Below are 27287 nucleotides of genomic sequence, written 5' to 3'. Positions count from 1 at the left end.
ACACCCGATTCATATTTCGCTATTAGTTCTTTCTTAAACTCTATAGCTTTGCACACTAGTTTCCTTTTTTCCTCGCCACCAGCTTTACTACTTGCACATGCTTTCTTTGGAGGCATGATTAGGGGTCAATACACCACGCAAAACACAAAATACGGTCAATATTTCTATAAACCACAACGAACACATCTGCATACAACAGTTGAATACTAAAGATAATGCGAGAGAACATCAGTCGGCATCTAAGCCGTGACTTCAGGTAGTTTCAGCTCGTCTCGGGGGTGTCGCGAGTTCCGAAATTTCGTTCGGCATCTGAAGCAAAAAAATCTCAAATTTTTTGTTCAAACTCCGATTTGATCGAGACCTGAGACGTTTGAAAACCAAGCCTTGACTGTGTGTGTGTGTGTATATATACATATATATATATATATATATATATATATATATATATATATATATATATATATATATATATATATATTTTTGGGCTCAAGCCATGTCGTCCTGATGGAAGTTCCTTAAAGGCAGCTTCCTAGGGTATATTACAACTACGGCGATATTCCCAGAGAATTTACCTTCAGGTACCCAGAATTCTAACTCCTGGAGCGAGTATCCCTAAAAAGACCTTAGGGATATCGTAAATATCAGTGGACGTATTCTTGACACGCCTCATAGCAATCTATACCCCGAATAGAGTTAACACTTCGTAGGGGTAAAATGGCAAGAAAACGAAAACGATAAGAAAGGGGGGAGCCGTTCATAAGGCATCCCTCCTCCCCGTTTCGAAAGCGTGCCCTGCGCCGCTCACGGCGCCATCTGTATTCCTTTTTGCGTAGCTCTACGACTCGGTGTGTTTTCCCTGTTTTCTACCCAATCTTGGAATTTTCTCGCTTAATAATGCTTTCTCCAACTTCTTCTGCCTCGGATAAGTTGAGTACTATTTCTTTTATGTATAAATGTAGGCTCTTGGTTAAAATTTAAAGTAATTAAAAGAGTTATCTTTGATACAAGAGCTGTTGCCTGCTGGAGGCATCATGGATGCTGTCGCTCGCTAGAATAGGATTTATTTGTTAGCAAGAGCGACGTTCCCAGCCCCTTTGCGCTTAAATATTAGCTACTTAGCTTATTTAGGAATTCTGTTATGATGCGATAGTAGTGTGCCTGGCGAAGTTTTGCCAAGGCTGCCAACACTAGTCTTCGTAGGCTAGTTGTTGGCCTATGTACTTCCTGCATGATAATTAGTCTTCCAAATGTGAATTTATTGCTTTAAGCGTTAGGCAACGTTATACATATAAGTCCTTTTCGAGTACCTTCCAAGATAGTATTGGTGTGAGTTTCGGTGAATTAGGTAATCGATTCTCTTAGTGCCTAGGCTAGGTTGTCTTAGGTCATTATAATATTATCTGTTCCCCGTTTGCTCCCTTCTCTTCGGGGAAGGGGCAAACCCTTTCCCTCTGTTTAAGCCTTAGGCTTAACTCTAGTGGTTTATTTGAATTAATCTTCAAATATATCTATGCTGGAGTAGTACTGTACCTTCCCGTTCCAACTGTATTGGTTCAGAGGGGGACAGTACAACAGTGTTTAGTCTGAGCCCGGTTTGTCTGGCATGGGGCAGAGTCTCCCTTGCTGATTGACTCGGGCATTAAGGGTTATCCCCTTGGTCCACCTTGTTGGGTTCCAGTAGTGATCCCTTTACTCGGTGACTCATCAGACTGTCATATTGCCGTTCCGGTCTCGGGATATGTTCCCTTTTCTGGAAAGGCAATTCCTTCCTTGCCGTGGTTCTTGGGAGGCAGCCAGTAGTGCCGGCCTCCCTCTCGGGTCTTTCTCTAACTGAGATGAACTGTCTTAGTTGGGAATGACCCTTAACCAAGGTAAGGTTGGATAGGACCCTCTGTCCTTCCCTTCTTTTTTCCGTTCCTTGTGTCAGTCGTCTGCATCCTTGCCTAGCCTAGGTTGGGATGAGGAACTGACGTGGTCTCCTGTCGGCCGGCAAAGTGTGCCGACCGGCAGAGACCATTACTTCAAGTGCTGCCCGGTCCTTTCTTGGTCCCTCCATCACTGCCGTCTGAAGATTCAGTAGGCAGCGGTTAGGAAGCTTGACTTAGTGTCTCCCCTTCCTTTCGGCACTCTTTCGGGTGCCGGGCCCAGAGACTCATAGTCTCTTGACCCGGCACTCATTCTATTGTCTTAGTATGTGTTGTCCTTGCCGTCTGCCGGCCTACAGGCCGGCCGTCGGTGGGGAGGGGTGTTCTCCAGTTCTCTTGCTGTCGGTCGGCGTTGGGTGTATACCTTTGCCGGCCGGTCTCTTGCTCATCTGCCGGCCACTACAAGTGGGGCCGGCAGCCGAGCGCTGCCTAGTGTGGGGGCCAGCCGGCAGGGTTTGTTTACTGCTGCCGGCCGGCCTGCGACAATGCCCAGTCAGCCGGCCACTAAGAATGATGGCCGGCAACGCAGTGCAAACCGGGTGGCTACGGTCCGGCAACCACTGCCGGCCGGTTCAGGCATGGGATCTGGAGTTCTCCCCAATAAAGGTGATCTGATGTTGTGTACTTGAGATCTACCTTTCGAAAAACAGGGGGGGGTGCTGATCGGCAATAGCCGGCTGGCACACCACCCTCAGGTACTGTATCAGTCCTCTCTTGGTGGTATATTCAACCAAGGGAGTTCATGATGTAGTAGGTTACAACACTGTCTTTTCTATCTTACTTGTGTTACTGGTACAATCACCTGGTGTCGCCTTACAAGGATAAAAGATAATTCTTTTATCCCTGGCCGGAATGGTAATATTTTACCTTAGGTGTGAGCTACACCTAATTTCCTTTGGAAATACGTTCTCTGGTTATTCTAGTAAAGACTAACTATGTGACTTGGCTGGTGGGCTTCCACAGGTGTTTGTGTGGGTTTCACAAGTAGGTGTCTTTCCCTTATTCTTGTTGAATACTCATTTGTTACATGTGAATTGAAATTCACTTGATATTCATGGAAATTTTTCTTCTTTTACAGGAGGAGCATCCGAAGTGTGATAGTGTCTTCTGCAATGTCCGCAGTAAGAACTTTTGCGGACATGCCTCGTGTAGGAGGCACGCGGCTTGTGCAGCCTCCAATGATGACCATCGTTACTGGGATCCGCAGGTATGTGCTGTATGTACTAACCTGCTATCAGAGGCTTTTGAATCCCCTAGGTCGGCGGAGTCAAGAGATGCAGCGAGGGAGAGGCTTCGCTTATGGGTAAGGGGTTTTCAGAAAAACACCACTGGACCTTATCTTCCTAACGAGAAGATGAGGGCATACCTTTTTCCCAAGGCTTCCCCTGATGCTGTTGTTCCCCAGCCTCGACCGGAGATCCCTCTGATCCAGATTCCAGTGGAGGAGGATGTCGCTGACGCCATGCAGGACATCCAGTTGGACGACAAGATGTCCGACTTGTCCGATCGTGCGGAGCAGGATCTCCTCGCAGAGGGCGAGGAGGAGGATCGAGATCCTATTGCCGTGGAGGAAGAGGTTCTCGTATCATCAGACGTGCCGGTTCAGGTCCCTGAACCTATCCCCTCTACCTCGTCCGCTCTTCCAGCAGAGCTTGGACAGGCTCTCTCTTCCATCGTTGGTATGATCCAACAGATGCAGAGGGAGAATAATCAGAAGGCCGCTACTTTGGAGCTCCAGATGCAGAAGATCACAGCATCACGTGGACCTCCAAAGAAGCTCAACGTTAAGGACCTTCCTCTGTGCTCGGATGCCAACCCGTGGAGATATGCCGAGCACATGCCGATGACGATTGGGAAGATCGTCATGTCGGAGAAACTGGGCTCAGTTCCCCTTGAGGAGGTGGAATTCTGGCCCAGTAGAGGGGCCTACCCGGACTGCTATGTCCGTTTGAAGAAGGAGCCGGCTTCGAAGGAGGAGACGGAACCAAAGGAGGTGATTATCCTGGATCACTCCAAGGCTCAAGCCACTTTGACAGCTGCTTTAAAGGAGAGGGGGTTCTCAAACTCAAAGGTTGCCGCTTTGAGTAAGAAGCACCCCTCCTTTGTATCCTCCCCGGCTAGGGCCTTCCCCTTTATGCAAAAGGGGTTTGCGGCCGTCATCAAGGCGGTTGAAGCTGGCAAGCCGTGCCCGTCTTTGGAGGAATGTAAACCTCTATCGTTGGCATTGCCAATGGACAATAAGGACTGGAAGGAGGTGCACCTTACTTTCTCGGTTGGGAAGTTGGACGCCGACATTGCAGGACAGCAGTTCGGCGAAAACCTTCCCAAGTTGTCGGAATTCCTTCTACGGAGGGAATTGGACACAAAGGAGCGCCTGGCAGCCTCGATGTCTCTCCAGACCAACATGGAGACGATGGCTAGCGACCCCAAGATGCCAGAGATGTTCATGGTTATGGCCAAAATCCATCTGGCCACAGTAACCAAGGACCTCTATTGCTTTGTTAAAGCAAGGAGGGCCTGTAGGGAGTTTGTGTTCGCCTCGGCCACAGTGAGGCATGAACCCAAGAGGCTAATTTCATCCAGCATCTGGGGTAAAGATCTCTTTCCCAAGGACGTGGTCAAAGAGATCGTGGACAAGGCAGCCACTGAGAACCGCAATCTTCTCCTGAAGTGGGGCCTGTCCCTTAAGAGGAAGTCTTCTCCGGATGAGGGCCCTCAGCCGAAAGGAAAGGCGAAGAAGTCAAGGTTTTCCTCCCGTCCAGCCAAGTCCTTCAAACCGCAAAGACAACAGCAGCAGCAGCCAGCTTTGCCTCCGGTTCCACAACTGGTAGCCCAGACCCCGACCACCTTCCAATGGGTTCCCCAAGCCATGTCATCAGCTTCCCCGGCATTCAATCCCGTGTTCGAGGGACAGTCGACCACGTTTCGTGCAAGACCCAGAGGAGCAGCTAGAGGGTCATCAAGATGCCCCTCTAGGGGACGAGGATTCAGAGGTGGTCGCGGCCAGGGAGGCAAGACTGCAGGGCAGTCAAAGTGAAGTGTCGCCGGTAGGTGGGAGACTTCAGTATTTCCGGGATCGCTGGACCTTCGATCCCTGGGCCCACAGCCTTCTCAAAAATGGACTGGGTTGGAGTTGGTACAGTACTCCGCCCCAGTGCCCTCAATTTTTCCAACACTCCACCCCCGTTTTGGAGGAGTACATCCAAGATCTGTTGGAGAAAAAGGTGATCAGGAGGGTAAAGTCCATCAAGTTCCAAGGGAGGCTGTTTTGTGTTCCCAAGAAAGACTCGGGGAAACTCAGAGTCATTCTGGACTTGTCACCACTCAACAAGTTCATAGTGAACCACAAGTTCAAGATGTTAACGTTACAACACATAAGGGCCTTACTGCCCAAGAGGGCATATACCGTCTCCATCGATTTGTCAGACGCATATTGGCACGTTCCAATAAGTCGTCGTCTCTCCCCCTACCTAGGATTCAAGCTACAACAAAAACTTTACGCTTTCAGGGCGATGCCCTTCGGACTAAACATAGCCCCAAGGATCTTTACGAAGCTTGCGAGCGCAGCTCTCAAACAGTTACGCCTAAAAGGGTTCCAGGTAGTAGCCTACCTGGACGATTGGTTGGTGTGGGCAGCATCCAGAGCAGAATGCTTGCAAGCTTCCCTACAAGTGATTCAGTTCCTGGAATATCTAGGTTTCATGATCAACAGAAAGAAGTCTCGTCTTTCTCCAGCTCAGAGGTTCCAGTGGTTGGGAATTCACTGGGATCTAGTGTCACACCGTCTTTCCATCCCGATGTCAAAGAGGAAGGAAATAGCGGGGTCTGTCAGGAGACTTCTAGGTTCCGAGAGGATATCAAGACGCGAACAAGAGAGGGTTTTGGGCTCTCTTCAGTTTGCATCAGTAACAGACCCAGTGCTAAGAGCACAGTTAAAAGATGCAGCGGGAGTATGGAGAACCTTTGCATCGAAAGAGCGAAGGGACTTGAAGAGACCGGTCCCACTTCGACTACGTTCTCTTCTCAGACCGTGGTCTCAAGCCAGTCGTCTAAAGAGGTCTCTACCTCTTCAGCCACCCCCCCCCCCGTCAGTGACAATCCACACAGACGCCTCAAAGGTAGGGTGGGGGGGTCACTCCCATCGGAAAAAAGTGCAAGGGATCTGGTCCAAGCTATTTGGGACCTTTCACATAAACTTTCTAGAAGCTATGGCAGTACTTCTTACCCTGAAGAAAGTATCCCCACGTCACTCGATCCACGTAAGGTTGGTACTGGACAGCGAGGTGGTTGTGAAATGTCTGAATCGGCGGGGATCGAGATCCCCACCTCTCAACCAGGTAATGTTAGCCATATTCCGACTGGCGGAGAAGAAGAAGTGGCACCTGTCAGCAGTTCACCTTCAAGGAGTCCGGAATGTGACCGCGGACGCTCTATCCAGGGTGACACCGATAGAGACAGAATGGTCCCTAGACGCAGGATCATTCTCTTTCATCTTGAGACAAGTCCCAGAACTGCAGATAGACCTCTTCGCGACGAAGGACAACAAGAAGCTGCCGAAATATGTGTCCCCATACGTGGACCCCTCGGCAGAAGCAATAGATGCGATGTCCCTCGATTGGAACAGATGGTCCAGGATCTACCTGTTTCCCCCTCACAATCTGATGTTGAGGGTCCTCAACAAACTGAGATCCTTCAAGGGAGTAGCAGCAATAGTGGCCCACAAGTGGCCGAACAGTGTATGGTTCCCTCTAGCTCTGGAACTACGACTGAGGTTTCTACCACTCCCGGACCCAGTTCTGTCCCAGCAAGTCCAGAAGTCGACTGTCTTCGCTTCATTACAGAAAACCCGAACCCTGCAGCTCATGATTTTCTCTCCCTAGCGGTGAAGAAACGGTTCGGAATCTCGAAAGATAGTATCGACTTCCTGGAAGAATACAAGTGTAAGTCTACTAGGAGGCAGTACGAATCTGCATGGAAGAAATGGGTAGCCTTTGTCAAAGATAAGAACCCGCACGAGATCTCTACGGAGTTCTGCCTATCCTTCTTCATTCACCTCCACGGACAGGGGCTGGCGGCGAACACAATTTCTACATGTAAGTCAGCTCTAACAAGACCCATTCTATATGCCTTCCAGGTAGACCTCGCTAACGAGATGTTTAATAAGATCCCAAAGGCCTGTGCTAGGCTTAGACCATCAGCTCCTCCAAAGCCTATTTCATGGTCGTTAGACAAAGTCCTTCATTTTGCCTCATTACTAGATAATGAGGAATGTGCGTTGAAGGACCTGACTCAAAAAGTGATCTTCCTTTTTGCCCTTGCTTCTGGGGCCAGAGTTAGTGAGATTGTGGCCCTCTCGAGAGAGGAGGGCCGAGTTCAGTTCCTGGATGGGGGAGAACTGAACCTGTTTCCGGACCCTACGTTTCTCGCTAAGAACGAGTTGCCCACCAACAGGTGGGGTCCCTGGAGAATCTGCCCTCTGAAAGAAGATGCATCTCTATGTCCCGTAGAATGCCTTAAGGTCTATCTTCGTAGAACTTCAGACTTCCATGGGGGCCAACTATTCAGAGGAGAAACATCGGGCTCGAATTTATCTTTAAATCAACTTAGGGCGAAAATTACATATTTTATTCGCAGAGCGGATCCTGACAGTTCACCCGCAGGTCATGATCCGAGGAAAGTTGCTTCATCATTAAACTTCTTTAACTTTATGGATTTTGAACACCTTCGTTCATACACTGGCTGGAAGTCTTCCAGGGTATTCTTTCGCCACTATGCTAAGCAAGTGGAGCAGCTAAAGAGGTCTGTGGTAGCAGTTGGTTGCGTCGTTAACCCTGCTGTTTAACTCTGCGAGGAACAGCGGAATCATTTGGGACTTGGATTCTTGGGTGAATGGTTAGTTATATGCGTTGATATAACTGGTAGTGAAGGCTCTCAGAGCCCACAGTGACTGTTCCAACGTTATGGTGATGGTAGCACAAGTACAGACAGGTGTGCCAAGCGTTTGCCAACGCTATTGTCAGCAAAGTAGTAACATGGACGTTAAGTTTGATACCGGGGTATGTGTAAGTGACACATATGTTTTCTTTCAGATAATCATTCATCCATGCACTACAGTACTTGTGTAAATTGTTGGTCATCCACCTAGCATATGTACATATTTATGGTGACCATGTCTATTTATTGTTTCTCAATAAACTTGTTCTCGGGAACCTTGCGTCTCCTTCACCTATTTTTGATTTCATATTGTTTTTTGAGCATTTAGCCTATGTATATTAATCGGGGATATCTATAATAGCCTATTCCTTAATGCAAAGCCTGGATTATACTGGTTTATACTTTCCTTAGCAATAAGGACTCCACCCCTTTCTGAGGATGGTGGTAGCAGCAAGTTTAATCCTACGCAGATATAACCTTTTGTCTAATTTTACTTCAACCAGGGTGCTGGTCGGGACCTTTTCTTTTGGATACTGTAGTCCCGTAAGACTTCGCTTTACTTCATATAGAGTGAGACCACTATATGGTACTGGCTGGCGAGTGATTCATACATAGGTATATGTACTCTTCGTTCGTTTCTAGAGTCTAGTAGGACTCCTCCCTGTAGGGGGCAGGAAGCACTCTCATGGCTTATGATTAGTGAAAAGATGTATAACGGTAACATCTTAGGTCTGTCAGTCGAGTTGACTAAGAAACATTCTTGAGGAGTACGGCACGTATTGAGAATCCACAGATACAGTAATGCTCTGGTATACTTCCATCAGGACGACATGGCTTGAGCCCAAAAAACGGATTTTGAGCGAAGCGAAAAATCTATTTTTGGGTAAGATAGCCATGTCGTCCTGATGGACCCGCCCTGCTCCTTTTCAAAAATAAAATAAATAAATAAGAGTGAAAAGGATAGTAGGACCCCTCCCTACATACAGTATCTGTAGCACCTCGTGTATCGCTACAAGGAATACAGATGGCGCCGTGAGCGGCGCAGGGCACGCTTTCGAAACGGGGAGGAGGGATGCCTTATGAACGGCTCCCCCCTTTCTTATCGTTTTCGTTTTCTTGCCATTTTACCCCTACGAAGTGTTAACTCTATTCGGGGTATAGATTGCTATGAGGCGTGTCAAGAATACGTCCACTGATATTTACGATATCCCTAAGGTCTTTTTAGGGATACTCGCTCCAGGAGTTAGAATTCTGGGTACCTGAAGGTAAATTCTCTGGGAATATCGCCGTAGTTGTAATATACCCTAGGAAGCTGCCTTTAAGGAACTTCCATCAGGACGACATGGCTATCTTACCCAAAAATAGATTTTTCGCTTCGCTCAAAATCCGTTATATATATATATATATATATATATATATATATATATATATATATAATATATATCTCATCTCCCACGACTATTGATGCAAAGGGCCTAGGTTAAATTTCGCCAGTCGTCTTTAGCTTGAGCTTTTAAATCACTACCTCTCCATTCATCCTCCCTTACTTCACGCTTCATAGGCCTATACATATAGTCTCACATATATGGTACTTGGGCATGTTACTTACATTTATAATGGATGGATATTACCTTAGCAGCGCATTCTTTTGTATGTGTATGTGTGTGTATATATATATATATATATATATATATATATATATATATATATATATATAATATCACTTAAGGCTTCATATTCGTGTTGCCCTCAGGTGCATAATAATACTAAAACACAGAAGAATTTATATCTTAGGAATGACCTGAATGGCAATACATACATGGTGAGTTATTAATTGACTTTCTAAACATGGAAAATGTAATCTTATTGACTTCTGTACTAGTCAAAACGTGTGTAAATATATATATATATATATATATATATATATATATATATATATATATACACATTCATACATACATGCATATATATATATATATATATATATATATATATATATATATATATATACATATATATATATATATATATATATATATATATTCATATTCAATTAGAAAAACAACGCAACACATTCATGATTAAAATACTGAATAGTGGTTGAACCTCCATAGCAATAAGTGTCCACAACATTGGTTATTTCTTGCACTTATACGGAGGGTTCAAAAGTATTATGTCGAATCCGGCTACATACACGGCCCCACTCCCCATATCTTGTAATTCAAGGATCTTCCTCCCCATATATCCCCCTTCCAAAGCCTTTCATTCCTATCACTTCAGAAGTTTACTCCTTTTCACAAACTTATTGCCATTTTTAACAAATTATGGAATCACCCAAAAGGGCCTTCATCTAGTAAACGTTTTTGTTACTTCTATGTATTTCCAAATTTCACACCCTATCGGTTCCTCTTACACAGATGTACTATGCAAATTCTATTTGAACAGTAACATAAACCGGGTGGCGACTAGAGTGAAAAAACAATGTTATTTACCACATCTATACTTTTAGTTACTGGATTGTGGAAGAAGCACTTGGTAGAAACCATTAAGATCATTAGCCTTTTCTTATAGATATTACTGTTGATCATATTTATATGTAAGCATGAGTGTAATATTAATGCTTCTGATACTACTAATACGGTAATAATATTATTCTCCATTACAGGAATGGGTCATCAAACTGATCCTAACAAATATGGCATCCCGCACCGTGGTATAAACCCTACGATGGATGACACATGCCTGGATGAAGTATTTCCGCAAAGAGAGGTAACATGTATACATATAATGATATCCTTCCCAATTAATCGAAGTCTAATTTTTTGTAAGTAGATTTAACTTTGTTAAGAGAAGGACACTACTATAACTTTTGCAATTCATCCAATTTCTTATTCTAATAATTCTGGATTCACCATAAGGATTGCGTGTACATGTAAAAAGAGTAATCAATTAATACAGTTCTAGAATTTCAAAAATAAAAAAATGGTCTTTATTTGATAATGTACTTAATTAAAAATAAATATAATACATGGCGTTGAGAGATTACCACAAAAACTAGAGAAAATTTAAAATATAAATAAATAAAAGTTCAAAACATTTGATTACAGATATCTTTTTCACGAAATTATTGCCCTATTGGGATAGCGATATCAGTTCACTTCAATTACTGTAGGTATATACCAGTAGTAAGTCAATTCACCATACTACAGATCAGTTTACAGGAAAATTGGTCCCTTGGTGGACTATTCAATATCAAATAACTCATAAAGCTATTAAAGCTGCATTTACTCAATATCAGCATTATTCTTGCAATTATTATTGCGTTTGGTCTAAGAAAGTAAGAGCTAAGGTTCAATACCAAATCAAATAGGATAAGCGCCATTTTTGGGTAAAAATTATTTCCAAAATTAATTGGAAGACTAACTTAATGGTAATCTAGAAAAAAATAAAATATCATTGGAAAATATACCGTTATCATCACCTGGAATTGAATAAAAAGGTCAAATGTTACAAAATCCAAAGGATTAAAGTGACAATTCTTTTAAATCTTGTAAAAAATAATTCCTACATCTAGGTACTACCAACAATATTACATTCAAGAAGAGAATTACCCTTTTGACTTTGGAGATGTAGAAATGGAATAATATAATTTGCCTTTTAGCATGAAAGAATTTTTATCCAGCTTTATCTAGATGTAGTTATTCGGCTCCTGGAATTGATAATATCACCTATTCAGTTATCAAACATTTGCACAAGGAAACTATAAAATTTTTGCTCAATACCATCAGTAGAATTTGGAAAGAGTTTACCCTAAATATTTGGAATATTACTGTAATTTTAGCCCCTTTAAAACCTGGAAAAGATGGTAAAATCGTTATCAACTATTAGCCAATTGCATTAACATCTTGTTTATGTAGATTGACGGAAAAGATGGTAAATGTACCATTGGTATGGGCTTTACAACTAAAAGGATTTATTAACACCTTACAATATAGATTCCGATTAATGCAATTCTCCTCAGTGTTTCAGCAAGTTTAGAGGCATCTATTTGTGAAGCTGTTGCCAGCAAAACCAAAGAAAACCATATAAATTTTTTTTGACTAGGAGAAGATATAGGAAACTACCTTGAAACATGGTATTCTTCGAACCATTCATGAAATTGAATTAAAAGGTGAACTTCCAATGTCTGTTAGATCTTTCCTGAATACCTAGCAATTTAAAGTAAGAGTAGGCAGTATATTCTTATCGGTTCATAATCAAGAAGAATGCAATCCGCAATAAAGGGGCCTTCGTGAAGCATTGTTTGCTTTCTGCATAAATAGCATTAGTTCTGCAATCCCACATGAAGTCATACACACCTTATTTATTGATGACCTCTCGATCTCATTTGCAGCATCATGAATGGCTGTTGCCGAAAGAGATTTTCAGTTAACTATGAACAGCATAGCAGAATGGGCTGCCAAACAAGGATTTGAGTCTTCATCTTCGAAGACTGTGGCTTGCATTTTTGCCGTATAAGGGGTGTTCATCCTGACCCCGACTTTTACATATACGGAAAAAGAAATTCTTGGAAAGATGCAACATTCTTTTTACAATTGCTATTTGACTAAGATAAAAACTTGAAAGTAAAATGTATTCAGTTTCTTAATTTGACTAGACCTTTATCCCTTACTTCTTGGGGAACTGACAGAAAGCACCTTATAATTTTCCACAAAGCAAATTGCCTTTAAATTTGCACATGGCTGTGGAATATATTCCTAAGCAAAAACAGGACGGGCACTATCAGATTTTGTACACAATGCTGGAATTGTCAGTTGAATTAACATCCCTATGCATCATTTGAAATTGGGAAGTAAACTATAATTCTCATAAATTTTATTGGAGTTTTAATTTGAATAAAAATTTCTAGCAATGGGGCTTTGATGTGTTTAATCACCCATCTGCAACAGGGAAAAATCCATGCAGTTGGGGTGTGAATGAAAATCTAAGAGGGTAGATAGCAAATGGAAGGAAGGATTTGGGAATGGAGGTATAATAGAAAGCTAAACAGTGGGTGCAGCGAGGTGTCGAAAGGACACTGCAAAGGCCTTAAGTAATATATATCTGTAATGACTTTGTTCGAAAACTCAAAAGCTTCCTCTATAGTGGGAAAATGATCAGCATCTATTTTTAATACCATGTTACTATTGCATCAACAAAATAAATTAGGATTGGAAAATGGTCACTTCCAATACATATATGTATTACTTTCCATGAAAAAATCTAAATAACTCTCGGGTAAATGGTGAAATATCTATAGAGGTAAGGGTTTCATTTTGTACATGGAAATGTGTCAGTGCTCCAGTATTCAAATTTAGCAAGCTCCTTCTCTTCAATGAAAAAAAAAATAGATATGCCTGGGAGTTAGAAATATCCCCCCACATAGGATGTTTCCCATGAAAATCTTCCATGAGTAAAACAGGCTTAGGAAGCTGATCTATTGAATTATCAGGTTCTTGCTTCAGGTTTTGGTTAACTCGATAGGGTGGCAGAGATATGGAACAGAGGGTGTACGCTCACTTTAAATATTTATATTGATACTGCTTGAAGATTGATTCGTAAACGAATCTTGTTATTGATAAAATCTCGTTGCACCAATAATGCACTCCCACCATGTCTACCTTCATTTTTCTGGACTTTATTATGATAAAGTACATATTCTCCAGGACATAATTTGTTTTGACCTAACATTGTTTCCTGTAAGGATACGATTCATACTTGGCAATTCCATTGAAGAATTAAATTTGCTATCCATAAGGACAAACTATGATTTATTTTTATCTAATGGTTTTATCTTTGGGGTATTTCTTGTGGAAAAAAAAGTTTTTCATATTAAGTCCTTGTCAATATTTCCTTGTGACCTCCCTCCCGATGACTTTCTCTCTTCTCTTCAAGATGATTGACTGTTTCATATAGGGGCCTGTCTTCTTCCATGGTGGTATTAATTGATGATGTCTTTAATTCAATATTCACAATACTTTTGACAAGCCTTACTTATTTTCCTAATAATTCAGACTGTTTTGGAATAATTCTATTCTGTTCTTCATGCATATGTTCTCATCATTATTTCTGTAAAATTGGTTTTCGAATAACTTTCTTCTTCGGGTATACGTTTCAAGTTTTCTAAATTTTCCTGCTCTGAATTTGGAATAGGTTTTCATTTATAGATGACCACCTTTACATATATCTTTTATCATTGAAATTTGGATACCATTTACATCAGCATTTAGGCAAATTTTGCTTCAGAATCAATGAAAAGAGTTGCCCTGGCCTTGTCTACTTTTTAGAGCTCTTTTCGGGCCTCTTTAAAATAACCCTTTTCATAGTTCTAATGACCAGGGTTTCCTTTTCAAAAATGAATTTAACACAACTTTTAGATGTTGCTGGGTGTGTTTCCCCACAGTGAATACAACATGAATTTTCTGTACATGCTCTGTGACTATTTTTTCCACAGTTGGTACAAACAGATAGCTTATATCTTAATTTTTATTGCACTTTTGGCTTAAATGGCTATACATACGGCAATGGTAACATTGCAAAAGTGAAGGGATGTAAGGTTTCATATTCAAAGGTAGCCAATCAACTTTAATAAAATTGGGTAGTCTGCATTGATTATAGGTTAAAATCAAAGCAGCAAGATGAAAATGTTGTTCTTCAACTTTCTTTCTCATTCTAACTACTTTTACTAATTGACTTTTTAGTTCATCTTCAATTTCCTTTTCGTTTCTTTGTAGAAGTTCTGGACCTTATATCACACCCCTTAACTGGTTAAAAATGGGATGCGAAAAGAAATTCACACCATGACCATCTAAGTTTGAAATTACTTTTAATTTTTCACATTGTCTCTATCAAAAGACTACCCTGAGGAAGAATTTTTAGCTGACCTCCACATATTTGTTTCTATATACCATTTTTTTTTCTAAATGTCTTCCATTTTCAAATTCAATAATTAAGAATTTTTCATAGTACACTTCTTCATAGTCATCAAGTAATAGTTCCATTATTATATATTTTTCTTTTCTGCCATCATTCCTTACTCTTTCTTTCTTTTTCTCTTGTACTTTGTTATTCTTTAAGTAATGCAAGTAGGGTTCTAACATAACTATAATATAACCCGAGTTAGAGCCAAGATCTATGTTTATATATTCCAGGCCGTCATCAAAGGGATTAGTTGGTAGAGAAACTGCAAATCAGAGTTATTCCCCCCTTATCAGAGGATGTCAGACATCCTATCCCAAGTGGTTCAACATGAGAAAGGTTTCAGAAGGGACCAGTCCTCTATTAGAGAGAGACTGCCTCTCTTTCAATGGAAATACACTGGTCAGCAGGGGTAATTATGCCTCCCACCACCAACTCCAATGCCTGGCATCACCGAATCGCCAGAGCCCAATTCTTAATGGACAGTCTGCACCCAATGGAGTCTGCCAGAGGGTGATAGCTTCTAAATTTGAAGTGTATGCAGAACTTTACAGTGGTCGTCAACAAAATCCTGATAGAACAAGATGATAAAAACTGAAATAAAGAAGACTTACAGGGGTCCAGTCTTGGCTTGGTTGCTCAGACATGGCCTTAGTGGTGAGGTTGAACCTGCCCGAATGGATAAATCCCCCCACTGTCATTACCCAGCCACTCTCTGAGATTCTTGAGACCCTCTAATGTGTCAAAGTGATGAACCATCAATAGGGTCTCGACATGGAGACATTGGTGGAGCAAGGGGTGTCCACCAGCACAATGATATTCACTACCGGGCACAAAAGTAAGGACGAAACTCTGTGTAAATTGTTACTCCGTCCAAATAATACTACCGCATTATGAACCAAGTTATAATGAGTGGAATTTTCCATCTTCATAATCAGTCTGGTTTTCACAAAGGGTGTACAGCACATGAGGATAAACAAATAAACAATTATTACATGTCCTATTTTCCAATGCACAACCACTATCACAATCTTCAGTGTTTCCAAAAAAAAAGAACCTATAACAAGCCTAAATGTGAAAAAGATCATCAGTAAAAGTGTTCAGTAACAGTGCGTAGGCACTGGTCAGGTCAAAGTCAAAAGCGGCTAGTCTGTGACAGCCGGGTATATGACACTTCCCTTCACCCCACCTGTCATTAAACAACTACTGTACCTTGTTAATGATTCAAAATTTGTTCCAGCTCTCTCTCTGAAGTCCTATTTTACAGGATGACAAGTTTGCTCACACGTAGGATCAAATTTTCTTTTATCTATATCAATTACTTGGTAGGAATAGTAAGAATATGTTATATACATTTGTTTTTCAATGTTCTCATGTATTTTTCTCTCTGTTTCAGAGTAACAGCAGAGGTAGTATGTCAATGACAAATATGAGTATGGGTAATGGAAGAAGAAATCCTCAGGAAAGCTATAATTTGACTAATACTAGAAATTTGAAAGTTAGACAAAATAATAATCACTATTTTCAACCGAAAAGATTTGGCTCACCGCATCACCCAGGTCAGCATGATATGTTTAGCCAACACAATAACCATGAACAATACAAAAGGCCTGGCCCACATAATTCCAGCTTCAACCCTCCAAATAACCAATATATTCACCATAATCCTAGGGCAAATAACCAAGAGTACCATTTTAGAGATTCAAGAAATGTATCATCATTTCCTGAATACCAATTTCAGGAGAGGCCAAATTTCATGGTTTATGATTCCAGGAGTCACAATTCTCAGTATTCTATGTCAGGAAATCCTAATATGCATGGTGAATGGCACAATTCAAAGGACACTATAGAAATCCTAATTGACGTACTCTCCAATAGCCGCAATTTATCGGACACTATTGACAATATTCGATACTATACAAGAATCTCTCCATATATTGTACTAAAAGCAGCAGAGTCAAGGAAAGACATTTTCACAATCAATGAAATAAACAACAACAAAATTTTAAGACTTGATCCAAAAGTAGCTCTCTGCTTGAGGCATTATTCTGAAAATGGGTGCAGTTCTTTAAATTGCAAAGATCTTCACATATGCCGGATGCACATACATGGTGAGTGTAAATCAAAGGAGACCTGCCTCTATGGACATGAACTGAGAACAAACCATAACATTGAAACCCTTTCCAATCTTCATTTGGACTCCTTAACCAATGAGCATTTGATGAAGGTACTAAAAAAATCTTGCAAATATGTAGATAAACTTGAGATATGCCAACACTACAACACGGATAGGGGATGTAAATATGACAAAAGGTGTTGGAAATTGCACATTTGTAGGAAGTTTGTTGTAAATACAAATGAGTGCTTGAGATGCACTTTGAATCATGATATTAATGATGGACAATGCAGTATGGTACTTATGTATCATGGAGTGTCTACAAATGAAACTCCTCGAGATATTTTGGCACAAATTAGATTACTCGTAAACCTGTCGACTGCCTCTGCAATCAATAGTTTACAGAACACAGATAGAAAAAGGACACAAACTTTCAAATCAACAGATATTTATGGAGATGTAGAAGTGCCTCAGATATGTATACATTCACTTACAAAAATGTGCAAAGATTACCAGAAAGGTTGTAAGTACCTTCATTCAAAGAATAATTTCCATTGGCAAGTTATGAGTATGGAAAGGTGGTACAATATTCCTATTTTTCAATCAACAAAATTGGAAAATGCCTTTTGTGATGTAACAAAATGCACTGCTTATGTACCAGGTCTAGGTAAAACATGTACCAAAGAAATAATTGATGTGCTGGGTACTGCTTCATGGGAAGCAGATTTTAAAAACATGAAAATGAGAGATGATAATAAAGAACTGACCATTCGTAGGTTATCAACTCCTTCAGCTTCAGTTGAAGACAGCTCATATGCTACAGTCTTTCAATGGTATTTCAAAGATGCTCAGGACAAATGGGTTGAATATGGTGATGTAGACAGTCTAAAAAGACAAGAAATGGTTTCCAATATTACAAGCAGGGACATTGATAAACAGTTTCTTGTAGACCCACAATCGACTGTTTCATTCTTTAATAGTCACTATAAGTATACTATTGATTTTTCTAAAATGGTACAGGTAAATGAAACAACAAGTAAAGAGAGAGAGGTTAGACGCCGTCCTTTAAAAAAACCAGCTAAAAATTCTGATGAAGATAAGGATAGATCCCCCCTTCAGAAAAGTCAAAAGACAAATGTTCCAGTTCAGAAAAGTCAAAAGACAAATGTTCCAGTTCACTGGGACACAATGGCTCAGGGTGTTATCCATGCACTGGTCCTGCTCAATTCCAGCACTGAAGAATATCGTGAAGTCTCAGAACGATTATCTATCACCTTACCAAGTGCCAAAATCCAAAGTATACAAAGACTTCAGAACCCTTACCTATGGGAGTCATTTCAGTCCAGGAAGGAATGTCTTATTCAGAGGTGAGTATTATAATCTGCAGTATTAGCCATTTACAAAAACTTGAGTCTTGTCCCAGAGGTATATATAATACGAAAAGAGCAGTATAATCATTTTCATACTTTAAGAGAGAAGTTTTACATATGAACTGCAAGACGATTGCAGACTTGTACAATAAATTCCACTTTTATTTTTCTGAACAGAGGTCTTACAAATAAACTGACAGAGGATTGCAGACTTGTAAAGTAAATACAGCTTTTATTTTTTCTGAACAAGTAAATTGGGGATATTTCTCATATGGAAATTTTGATTATAAGGAAACAGACACTTTTTCAATTAATAATTAAAAAAAAAATTCACCACTTTCTGTGTTGGGAGCTTCAAACAAAAGTTAATTATGACATGATTCTAGCTGTTAGGACTGAATATGGGATTAGAAAAGAAATATTTTTCAATACATACCCATCTGTTTACATTGACCTTATCGTGCAATAAATCTTTCATTCAGATACTATTCAACATTCTAACCGGTGATTGTTCAGCTGGGTATAATGGCAGATCAGCCACCTATTGGTGGTTTCCCTCACTCTTGAGGGTTCGTATTAGAAATAGTTCCGTTTAAAATACCTGTTATAACACAACACCATGAATCTTAGAAGCTACTTAGGTGAAAAAGCAGCTTGAAAAAAATACACTAAAAATGAAAATTGTTAAAATCCTGGGAGATAAGGACAGAAAGATGGCCTCAGAATAACAAATATTATTTAACATAAAACACAATCATTTCCAGGTATCCGGAGGGTCACACAAGGAGGACAATTACATAACATAAATTATAATGAAGTCTATATTAGCATATGTATATTCTGCATATTTTGTCTTTTAAGTTGAGTGTTGCCTAAAAGTTGTTAAAGTTTAAGGGGTAACCAAGGTTGACATTAGCATAAAAACTGGCAATATAGTAACGGTAATGAAAATAAGTTACATTTAGTGGCTTTTATCGTTAAGTTGATTGGAGTCTGATGGCGGTTACTGTGCGTGCTGCATGGCAAGAAAACGTGTTCTTTATTTGCATGTGCATTACAAAATGCTGGCGTTTACAACATTCCAAATACAAAAGCAAGGTAAATAGGATATCTTAGATTAACAATGAAGCAGTGTTAGTAATCTTATGAGTTTTTTGTTTTTAACAGTAGTGGTAGTATAATCTGTAATAATTACAGACTTGTATGGCAGAGTAGCCTACATTCACAGTTATGATATTCCTAAAACAATTAAGAATACCTAATCAAGAAAGTGATAATTTACTTGTATACTTTCCATAACTCCCTTGTCTAAAATTTTTAAATATCTCTGGCAAACAAGTTTCCTAATTTTCAATTCGGCTTTTGCAAAGAGTTTGGCTCATGTGGTGCATTCTTAAGACGAAAGTCATGGTCTAACTCAATATGACAGTAGACTTCAGACCCAACTCTGATATATAATTAGCATCACAAACTATGTACAGGTCTTCATCCAGAGATGGCATGGGTTCTGCATCAAATTTAGTTAAAAGGCTTTCACCCAGAGATGGCATGGGTTCTGCATCAAATTTAGTTAAAAGGCTTTCACCCAGTGATGGCATGGGTTCTGCATCAAATTTAGTTAAAAGGCTTTCACCCAGAGATGGCATGGGTTCTGCACCAAATTTAGTTAAAAGTCTTTCACCCAGGGATGGCACGGGTTCTGCATCAAATTTAGTTTAAAGGCTTTCACCCAGCGATGGCATGGGTTCTGCATCAAATATAGATAAAAGGTTTTCACCCAGCGATGGCATGGGTTCTGCATCAAATATAGATAAAAGGTTTTCACCCAGAGATGTCATGGGTTCCACATCAGATTGAGTTAAAGGTTTTCATCCAGCGTTGGCACGGGTTTTGCATCAAATTTAGTTAAAGGATTTCACCCAGCGATTCCATGGGTTCTGCCTCAAATTTAATTAGAGGTTTTCACCCAGAGATGGCACGGGTTTTGCATCAAATTTAGTTAAAGGATTTCACCCAGCGATTCCATGGGTTCTGCCTCAAATTTAGTTAAAAGGCTTTCACCTCGCGATGGCATGGGTTCTTCATCAATTATAGTTAAAAGGCTTTCACCCAGCGATGGTACGGGTTCTGCATCAAATTTAGTTAAAAGGCTTTCACCCAGAGATGGAGTGGGTTCTGCATCAAATTTAGTTAAAAGGTTTTCACCCAGAGATGTCATGGGTTCCACATCAGATTGAGTTAAAGGTTTTCATCCAGCGTTGGCATGGGTTCTGCATCAAATATAGATAAAAGGTTTTCACCCAGAGATGTCATGGGTTCCACATCAGATTGAGTTAAAGGTTTTCATCCAGCGTTGGCACGGGTTTTGCATCAAATTTAGTTAAAGGATTTCACCCAGCGATTCCATGGGTTCTGCCTCAAATTTAATTAGAGGTTTTCACCCAGAGATGGCACGGGTTTTGCATCAAATTTAGTTAAAGGATTTCACCCAGCGATTCCATGGGTTCTGCCTCAAATTTAGTTAAAAGGCTTTCACCTCGCGATGGCATGGGTTCTTCATCAATTATAGTTAAAAGGCTTTCACCCAGCGATGGTACGGGTTCTGCATCAAATTTAGTTAAAAGGCTTTCACCCAGAGATGGAGTGGGTTCTGCATCAAATTTAGTTAAAAGACTCACCCAGAGATGGCATGGGTTCTGCATCAAATTTATAAATAGATTTTCACCCAGCGATGGCATGGGCTCTGCATCAAACTTAGTTAAAGGATTTCACCCATCGATTGCATTGGTTCTGCATCAAATTTAGTTAAAAGGCTTTCACCCAGATATGGCATGGGTTCTGCATCAATTTTAGTTAAAAGGTTTTCACTCAGCGATGACATGGGTTCTGCATCAAATTCTGCATCAAATTTAGTTAAAAGGTTTTCACCCATCAATGGCATGGGTTCTGAATCAAATTTAGTTAAAAGGTTTTCACCCAGAGATGTCATGGTTTCTGCATCAAATTTAGTTAAGGGTTTTCACCCAGAGATGGCATGGGTTCTGCATCAAATTTAGTTACGGGTTTTCACCCAGCGATGGCATGGGTTCTACATCAAATTTAGTTAAAAGGCTTTCACCCACCGATGGCATGGGTTCTGCATCAAATTCAGTTAAAGGTTTTCACCCAGCGATGGCATGAGTTCTGCATCAAACTTAGTAAAAGGTCTTCACCCAGTGACGGCATGGATTCTACATCAAATTTAGTTAAAAGATTTCACCCAGCGATGGTATACGTTCTGCATCAAATTTAGTTAAAAGGCTTTCACCCAGAGGTGGCATGGGCTCTGCATCAAATTTAGTAATAGATTTTCACCCAGCGATGGCATGGGTTCTGCATCAAATTTAGCTAAGGATTTCACCCAGAGATGGCAAGGGTTCTGCATCAAATTTAGTTAAAAGGCTTTCACCCAGAGATGGCATGGGTTCTGCATTAAGTTTAGTTAAAAGCTTTTCACCCAGCAATGGCATGGGTTTTGCATCAAATTTAGTAATAGATTTTCACCCAACGATGGCATGGGTTCTACATCAAATTTAGTTAAAGTTTTCCCCCGGAGATGGCACGGGTTCTGGATCATATTTAATTAAAGGTTTTCACCCAGCGATGGCATGGGTTCTGCATCAAATTCAGTTAGGTGTTCACCCAGCGATGGCATGGGTTCTGCATCAAATTTAGTAAAAGGTCTTCACCCAGTGATGGCATGGGTTATGCATCAAATTTAGTTAAAAGGCTTTCACCCAGAGATGGCATGGGTTCTGCATCGAATTTAGTTAGGTTCCACCCAGCGATGGCATGGGTTCTGCATCAAATTTTGTAAAAGGTCTTCACCCAGTGATGGCATGGGTTATGCATCAAATTTAGTTAAATGGCTTTCACCCAGTGATGGCATGGGTTATGCATCAAATTTAGTTAAAAGGCTTTCACCCAGAGATGGCATGGGTTCTGCATCGAATTTAGTTAAAGGTTTTCACCCAGAAATGGCATGGGTTCTGCATCAAATTTAGTTAAAGATTTTCACCCAAAGATGGCATGGGTTCTGTATCAAATTATTTGATGGTTTTCACCCAAAAATAGCATGGGTTCTGCATCAAATTTAGTTAAAGGTCTTCACCCAGAGATGGCATGGGTTCTGCATCAAATTTAGTAAAAGATCTTCACCCAGTGATGGCATGGGTTCCGCATCAAATTTAGTTAAAAGGCTTTCACCCACCGATGGCATGGGTTCTGCATCAAATTTAGTTAAAGGTTTTCACCCAGCGATGGTACGGGTTCAGCATCAAATTTAGTTAAAGGTTTTCACCCAGCGATGTCATGGGTTCTGCATCAAATTCAATTAAAGGCCTTCACCCAGCAACGGCAAGGGTTCAGCATAAAATTTAGTAAAAAGGCTTTCAGCCAGAGATGGCATGGGTTTAGCATCAAATTTAGTTAAAGGATTCCACCCAGCGATGGCATGGGTTCTGCATCAAATATAGTTAAAGGTTTCCACCCAGAAATGGCATGGGTTCTGCATCAAATTTAGTTAAAGGTCTTCACCTAGTGATTTCATGGGTTCTGCATCAAATTTAGTTAAAAGACTTTCACCCAGAGATGGCATGGGTTCTGCATCAAATTTAGTTAAAAGGTTTTCACCCAGCGCTATCATGGGTTCTGCATCAAATTTAGTTAAAAGACTTTCACCCAGAGATGGCATGGGTTCTGCATCAAATTTAGTTAAAAGGTTTTCACCCAGCGATGTCATGGGTTCTGCATCAAATTTAATTAATGGTTTTCACCCAGAAATAGCATGGGCTCTGCATCAAATTTAGTTAAAGGTCTTCACCCAGAGATGGCATGGGTTCTGCATCAAATTTACTTAGAGAGTTTAAGACTCTAAATTCCCATGTTAATCTGCATGAACCATCAAACATTTAAACAAGAGCTATTGAGTTTGAAAACTCAAGACTTACTTTCCCCAATTATTCTTAAGTATCTGCCTTTTCTTTCAAATGAATAGGCAAAGGGAGAATTTTCTTTCTGAACAGAATATCAGATTTAATCTCAATCTTATGAACAGTATTCTAGAAGTTTTATTCCATCTATTATCAAGTTGTGGAATGATCTCTCTAATCTATCGGTTGAATCAGTATTGCTTTAAAAGTTCAAACTTGCAGTAAATGTTTTTATTGTTTATAAATGAAAGATCTGTTTTAATGTTACTGTTTTTTAAATAAGTCTTTTTAATATTGTTACTGTTCTTGAAATATTTTATTTTAATTTCTTATTGTTTTTTCATATAGCTTATTTATTTCCTTTCCTCACTGAGCTATTTTTCCTTGTTGGGGCACTTACGCTTATAGCATCCTGTTTTTTCAACAAGGGTTGTAGCTTGGCTAATAATAATAATAATAATAATAATAAATAATTATAATAACAACAACATCTACTGTGATAATCTTTCAAGGACCTAGTACTTCTGACGACACGTCCTTGTACTCATCCAAAAGACTTAAGAGCATTTCTTTTTTTCTTTTCCAAGCCAGGATTAATATCAATCTCAGGATTATCAAAATCTATATTAGAAAATGAATCTTTATTTGACATGAGTCAACATTACTAAGTCCAAATGCTTGGTAATTTCATGACATTACAAGCACCCCAAAAATATGCTGATCTCTTCTCTATTTCATCCCTTATGCAACTGGCGTCGTCGCCAATTTCTTACATGGGATGTACAAGAAAAAATAGATTAACTGTTTGAATAGACACCGCCATACCGGGATGGCAGTGAATGGATCATAGGTGGTACGGTTGGGTCTTTGGATTACTCCTCCTTATCCTGGATGCTAGGTTCGGGTATACTGGGGGACCGAGAATGAAGACAAAGGATATCACCCTCAGCTGCCCATGTTACCCGAGATTGTGCGATTACCTGTTGGCAAATGAAGTTTTGATAAACCAATCCCTCACCATCACTCCTATATTGTCACTTTCCAATATTGTCACTTTCCAAATTATCAGTCTATCTTCATCAATGAAAGAGTCAAAGCATCATTTACAGTGAACCCTCGCTACTTCGCGGTTCGACCATCGCGGATTCACCACTTCGCGGATTTTTTCCATAGCCCATATATATACAGTAATATATATATATATATATATATATATATATGTATGCATGTATTTATGTATATATGTAGGTATGTATATGTGTATACATATATATATATATATATATATATATATATATATATATATATATATATATATATATATATATATACACACACACACACACATATATATATATATATATATATATATATATATATATATATATATACACACATATATATATATATATATATATATATATATATATATATATCTATATATCTAAAGTAGGAAGATGTGATGTAGTTCTAAGGGAAAAGTATGGGAAATATGTCTGGGTAATAAGCAAAGCTCTACCTCCAGTTTGTTTCTACATTATGATCAGAGATAAATGTAAACAAAACATTGGTTGCCATTTTTTATCGTGCTTTTTAGCATGTTTAGGAAATGCATGATATAAAATCACCTTTAATATTTGTGCCTGTTTTAGTTTAGGGTACTGTAGTACATGCATTAAGTGTTCTGTACATTAAAGGGTAGTTTGTTAACAGTACTACGTACAAGGGAAGGTTTTAAAAGTCTGAATATACATGTTGAATAAATAGGTAAATATGGTGTCACTACTTCGCGGATTTTCACCTATCGCGGCCGCGACTGGAACCTATCTACCGCGATAAACGAGGGTTCACTGTATCACAGTTTGCATGTCCTCGACATCATCGTAATCCTACATCAAGCTCTCTAGATTCTTAAGCGCCTTGAATATCACTATCCTTATCAACATCTTATCTTCGTCGCTGTCTCATATACAACCTTCCAATTTGTTCTCACTCTTTTCTCATTTAACTGACACTTGTTCCTTTATTGAATTATTACTATGATCGCTATCCCTTTTGCCCTTCAAAATGCTGCCTAATTTTGTGGGGGATAATTTTAAGTCCTTCATATGTTTTTAACATATGCAAAAAATCATACTTTTACAGGCAATTCTTTCTCTCTACCACTACTCTTACTGGCTTCCATCAAACATTGCTGGTATTATCACCAAATATTGAAAAGCCTTGCCCCAATTTTGCCCTTAGGTGCGGTACCAGAAACACCCTTTGGCATTTTAACTTGATACTTAAATTACAGAGCAGATATTAAAAAATACAGCTTGAAAGTTTCTGCCAAAATAAGAAAAGACGTTGGATATACTCAAGGGGAAGGAAAGACACTTGCATTACAATAGGACACTGTTGACACCATTGCAAGACTTAGGCCACCCCCACCCCACACATGCCCATGTTCGTCCCTTTTCTCATCTCACTGTCGTTTCTATGCATTCTTGAGCCATTATCAACAACTAAAACACTCGCTAACACCAAGAATGTCAACAATCTACATCTAGGAGACTTGTCATGAATACTTTAAAACACTTCTATTACCACATGTTTATTACATATTTCGCTGCTGGACGGAGTATACATCTTACAGGGTTCAAAAAATTAATAAGAAAAAGCACAATAAACCCAGTTTGAAATGTACAGTACAGTAACCCAAAAGACCAATTATCTCTCACTCGACAGTCTTTATATTTGTATCATTTCTTTTCTCACAGGGAATGTGAAGATCAACTCCTTGTAAATAAACTTTTCTATGGCATGAATCTGGAGGAGCTAGACAGCATCTGCAAGGAAAACATAGACTGGCGAAGAAGAGAATCTTGTAACAAAGAATACGGGCTTGGAACCTATTTTTCCCACAGGTAAGGAAAAATATGCCACTGTACATATCAGTTAATATAGTTTCCTCCTGAAAATCTCATAAATCTTTGTAAAATCTTAACACCTGCTAAGGTGCATGTAAATCAAGTAACTTTATTAACTTTACTTTCCAGTGCTGCTGTAGCTTCCAAATCATGCATAAAGGACAATGACGGTCATCATTACCTGATTTTAGCCCTTGTTATAATTGGTAATATTGTAAAAGGCGAGATTTCTTTTAAACGTCCACCGTTTGATTCATCAAGAAATTGTTATTATGATACAGCAGTAGATGACACAAATGCCCCAAACTTTTTCGTTAAATTTGAGAAAAATGAGTATTATCCATGTTATGTTATACAGTTAAAGACTCCTCAATAATTTCAATGTCAGAACTGAAACTTTGTATTAACATAAGCAGACTTACCTAAAGAGTTCAGTGATCAGTTTGGAAACCTATTATAATGTTATTTTTGCATGACCTACATTTATTGTATGTGATATTATTTTATGGGGTAGAAAGGAGGGAGGCAATAGGTATAGTTTCTTTGGTGTGGAGGGCCATACATGAACCGATACTAATATTTTAGTAATCAATTTACAAAAGATATGTTGCCTTTTATTAACAAGGCTATGTATACCTTACATATTGTGATTTTGAGCATCTATTTCATGTAATTTACTTTACGAGTAAATATGTTCTATTATACAATATACATTGAAGAAAAAAAATTTCTTTACTATCCTTAAGTTAAGATGTATCGTACATCGCCCAAGGGCTTACTGAAAATCCCCAATAAAATACTAAGCCGAGAAATGGCTTTGGGATATGTAAAATTCCTGTACAAAGTATATACCTTCATTTCGATTTTGGCCAAGCCTTGCAAAAATTGTCAAATGTATGTTTATTATGTGTAGCCATTATGTTCCTGAGCAGTCAGGGTTTTCTTATTTTTATATGCAATTAAAAATAAAAAAAATTTCATAAAAGACCATAAGCAATAGAGCAGGGGTCGGCAACCTACAGCACGCGTTGGCACGTGGAGTGCTTGTCTATGGCACAGCGTTTGATTCCAAGGAGCAAAGAAAAACCCTAAAAAATACTGAG

General features: G+C 39.6%; 1 protein-coding gene across 5 annotated transcripts in view; it reads left to right on the top strand.

Annotated features, from left to right (window-relative positions):
• Nucleotides 1-26916, top strand: part of LOC137652043 (protein mono-ADP-ribosyltransferase PARP12-like) — a 101773-nt gene extending 74857 nt beyond the window's left edge. For 4 of the 5 annotated variants that reach the window (XM_068385284.1, XM_068385268.1, XM_068385258.1 and 1 more), the window contains 4 exons: nucleotides 10525-10628; nucleotides 16213-18299; nucleotides 26035-26181; nucleotides 26314-26916. In XM_068385284.1, the coding sequence (XP_068241385.1) occupies nucleotides 10527-10628; nucleotides 16213-18299; nucleotides 26035-26181; nucleotides 26314-26560 (2583 nt within the window). In that variant the 5' untranslated portion in view covers nucleotides 10525-10526 and the 3' untranslated portion in view covers nucleotides 26561-26916. The remainder of the gene's footprint in view (nucleotides 1-10524; nucleotides 10629-16212; nucleotides 18300-26034; nucleotides 26182-26313) is intronic. The other variant, XM_068385263.1, reaches the window with a different exon arrangement.
• The last annotated feature ends 371 nt before the right edge of the window (nucleotides 26917-27287 follow it).

The sequence above is a fragment of the Palaemon carinicauda genome, chromosome 1, assembly GCF_036898095.1.
Source record: "Palaemon carinicauda isolate YSFRI2023 chromosome 1, ASM3689809v2, whole genome shotgun sequence".
Classification (NCBI taxonomy): Eukaryota; Metazoa; Arthropoda; class Malacostraca; order Decapoda; family Palaemonidae; genus Palaemon; species Palaemon carinicauda.
Note: the sequence above shows the minus strand (reverse complement) of the source record. Positions and strands in the feature narration are given on the sequence as shown.